General features: G+C 57.3%; 1 protein-coding gene across 1 annotated transcript; it reads left to right on the forward strand.

The window, feature by feature from the left end:
• The first annotated feature begins 367 nt into the window (after positions 1-367).
• Positions 368-1,572, forward strand: LBX1 (ladybird homeobox 1). Its single transcript, XM_074159067.1, has 2 exons — positions 368-692; positions 1,085-1,572. The coding sequence occupies exons 1-2, from the start codon at positions 368-370 to the stop codon at positions 1,570-1,572; spliced, it is 813 nt and encodes a 270-aa protein (XP_074015168.1).
• The last annotated feature ends 1,043 nt before the right edge of the window (positions 1,573-2,615 follow it).

A 2,615-nucleotide genomic window follows, 5' to 3' on the forward strand; every position in this document is an offset into this window, starting at 1 on the left:
GAGGAGAGAGAGAACGAGCGAGAGGAGAGCGAGGAGCGAGAGAGAGAGAGAGAGAGAGAGGGGGAAAAAAGAGCCATCCCCGACCCAAAACCCTGGGACAAGAGGTGCGGCAGGACCACCTCTCGGCGAGGGACCGACGGCAGCTCCGCTCCCGGCCGCAGCCCGCCGCCCTGCCCGCCCTGCCCGCCGCCCGACGTGGCTCTCCCCGGGAGGACCCGGGGCTCCTCCGCCGGAGTTGGAGGTGGGCTTCAACTTTTGCTCGCTGTCTCCGCCGCCCTCACCCCTCCGTCCCTCCGGGGGCTTCTCCCCGCGGCAGCGCATCCCCGCGGCGGGTGGGGAAGGCAGCCCCGCGCGGCCCGGCCCCACCATGACTTCCAAAGAAGAACCCAAGCCTTCCTCGGGGGAAGAACGGCGGCGGAGCCCTTTGGATCACCTCCCACCTCCGGCCAACTCCAACAAGCCCCTCACTCCCTTCAGCATCGAGGACATCCTCAACAAGCCCTCGGTGCGGAGGAGTTACACCCTCTGCGGAACGGCCCACCTCCTCTCCGCCGCCGAGAAGCACCCCCCGGCCGGGCTGCCCCTCTCCGGCCGGGCGCTGCTCTCCCAAACCTCCCCCCTCTGCGCCCTGGAAGAGCTGGCCAGCAAGACCTTCAAGGGGCTAGAAGTCAGCGTGCTGCAGGCGGCCGAAGGTAAGCCCTTGGGCAGAGTCGGGGGTGGGGGGGGACGGGGGGACGGGACACCCCCGCGGGTGGGTGCCCCGCTCCTCCCCACGGCCTTTTTTTTTTTTCCTCACACACCCCCCCACACCCCCTTCCCACGCCCCCCCCACCCCCCCCCCCTCCATCTCTCAGGGTGTAGCACGGGGCGGGATGGGGAAGGGGTTGTGGTGGTGGTGGTGGTGGGGGGGGGTGTCCCCGGTAGTCGGCGGCCCTCGGGGTGCGGCGGCTCTGCCCCGTAACCGGCGTGGGGTCTGGAGGGTTCTCGGGGCGGGGTTGGGGTTGGGGTTGGGGTTGGGGGTGGGGGGTTGTTTTGGAGGGGACACCCGGGGAAAGCGGCGACAATCCGGGCGGTTCGTCGGCAGGCAGGGACGGGATGACGATCTTCGGGCAGAGGCAGACGCCGAAGAAGCGTCGGAAGTCGCGGACGGCCTTCACCAACCATCAGATCTACGAGCTGGAGAAACGGTTCCTTTACCAAAAATACCTGTCCCCGGCGGACCGGGACCAGATCGCCCAGCAGCTGGGGCTCACCAACGCCCAGGTCATCACCTGGTTCCAGAACCGCCGCGCCAAGCTCAAGCGAGACCTGGAGGAGATGAAGGCCGACGTGGAATCGGCCAAAAAGCTGGGCCCCAACCCCGCCGTGGACATCGTGGCCTTGGCCGAGCTGGAGCCCAACGCCGAGGGAAGGGGCAAAACTCGCTCCGGTTCCCCGCCGCCTCCCCCCACAGCCGCCCCGCCGCCCCCCCGCCCCGCCTCGCCCCCCACGGAGCGGCCCCGCAGCCGCCGGGACAGCGAGGAGGAGGAGGAAGAGGAGGAGGAGGACGTGGAGATCGACGTGGATGACTGAGGGGCGGCCGGCGGGCCTCCCTCCCCACCCCCCCCACATCCCCCCCCCACCTCCGCACATCACCCCGTCCCGCTTTCCCCCCAACACCCCCCCACCCCACACACCCCGACAGCTCCAAATTGGCACCCACGGCCCCCCCATCCCGGCCCCGGCTGCTCCCCCTCGGTCGGAGCAATAAGCAATAGAAACCCACCACACACACACACACACACACACACTCACAAACACTAATTAATTTAGGGTAGAGTCGATATCCCTCCGCCTGTCACATCTTCGGAATGGTGCAATTACGGACGGCTTCTGTATAAATATTTAAACGTATATATTGGATTTTTCTTTTTTTTTTCCTTCCCCCTTCTTTTTGAGGTTTTGACGATTATTATTATATTTTTTTTTTTTTTTAATAGCTATCAGTGACGATTATTTTGTCTCTAAGGGAGACGCATAACCTTGGAATAAACTCGACTTCCAGCAGATGTTTGGGTAGGCAGTTGTTTTCAAAGACTTCCGAAACGAACGGCTTTTAGAGGAGGTTTAAGTTAGACTTGAAACGGCAACAGCAAAAATCAGCCACTTTCCTTTCCTTGCATGTTTCAGATGTGCACGAAGTAGTTTGGGTTTGTTTTTGTTTGTTTTTGTTTTTGTTTTCCTTTTAAAAATATTTTTTTCCTTCGCAATCTTGGGAACTTGGGGACGGGTTATAATGCAAGTTGAAAAATATATACTTTCTTTTTTTTTTTTTTTTTTTCCTAGAGCATAGAGATTTGTCTCCAATGCAATTTCTGCCTCATTTTACCGATTAAAAGCTATTTTTACCATTTTCTGCTATTGTTGTGCTTTTATTAAAAAGCTGCCTTTCGTATTTTTGATATGAAGGTGGTAACAAAAAAAAAAAAAAGAAAATGAAAAAAAAAATCCTAGAATTATTTTTTACTCTTTTTAGAATTTTTGCATGCTACGAAAATAAAAAAAAAAAAAAAAAGGACGAATCCCAAGATCAATACATTTAAATATTACGCTATAAATTAAAAAAAAAAAAATGT

This window comes from Numenius arquata, chromosome 15 (assembly GCF_964106895.1).
Source record: "Numenius arquata chromosome 15, bNumArq3.hap1.1, whole genome shotgun sequence".
NCBI classification, from domain to species: Eukaryota; Metazoa; Chordata; class Aves; order Charadriiformes; family Scolopacidae; genus Numenius; species Numenius arquata.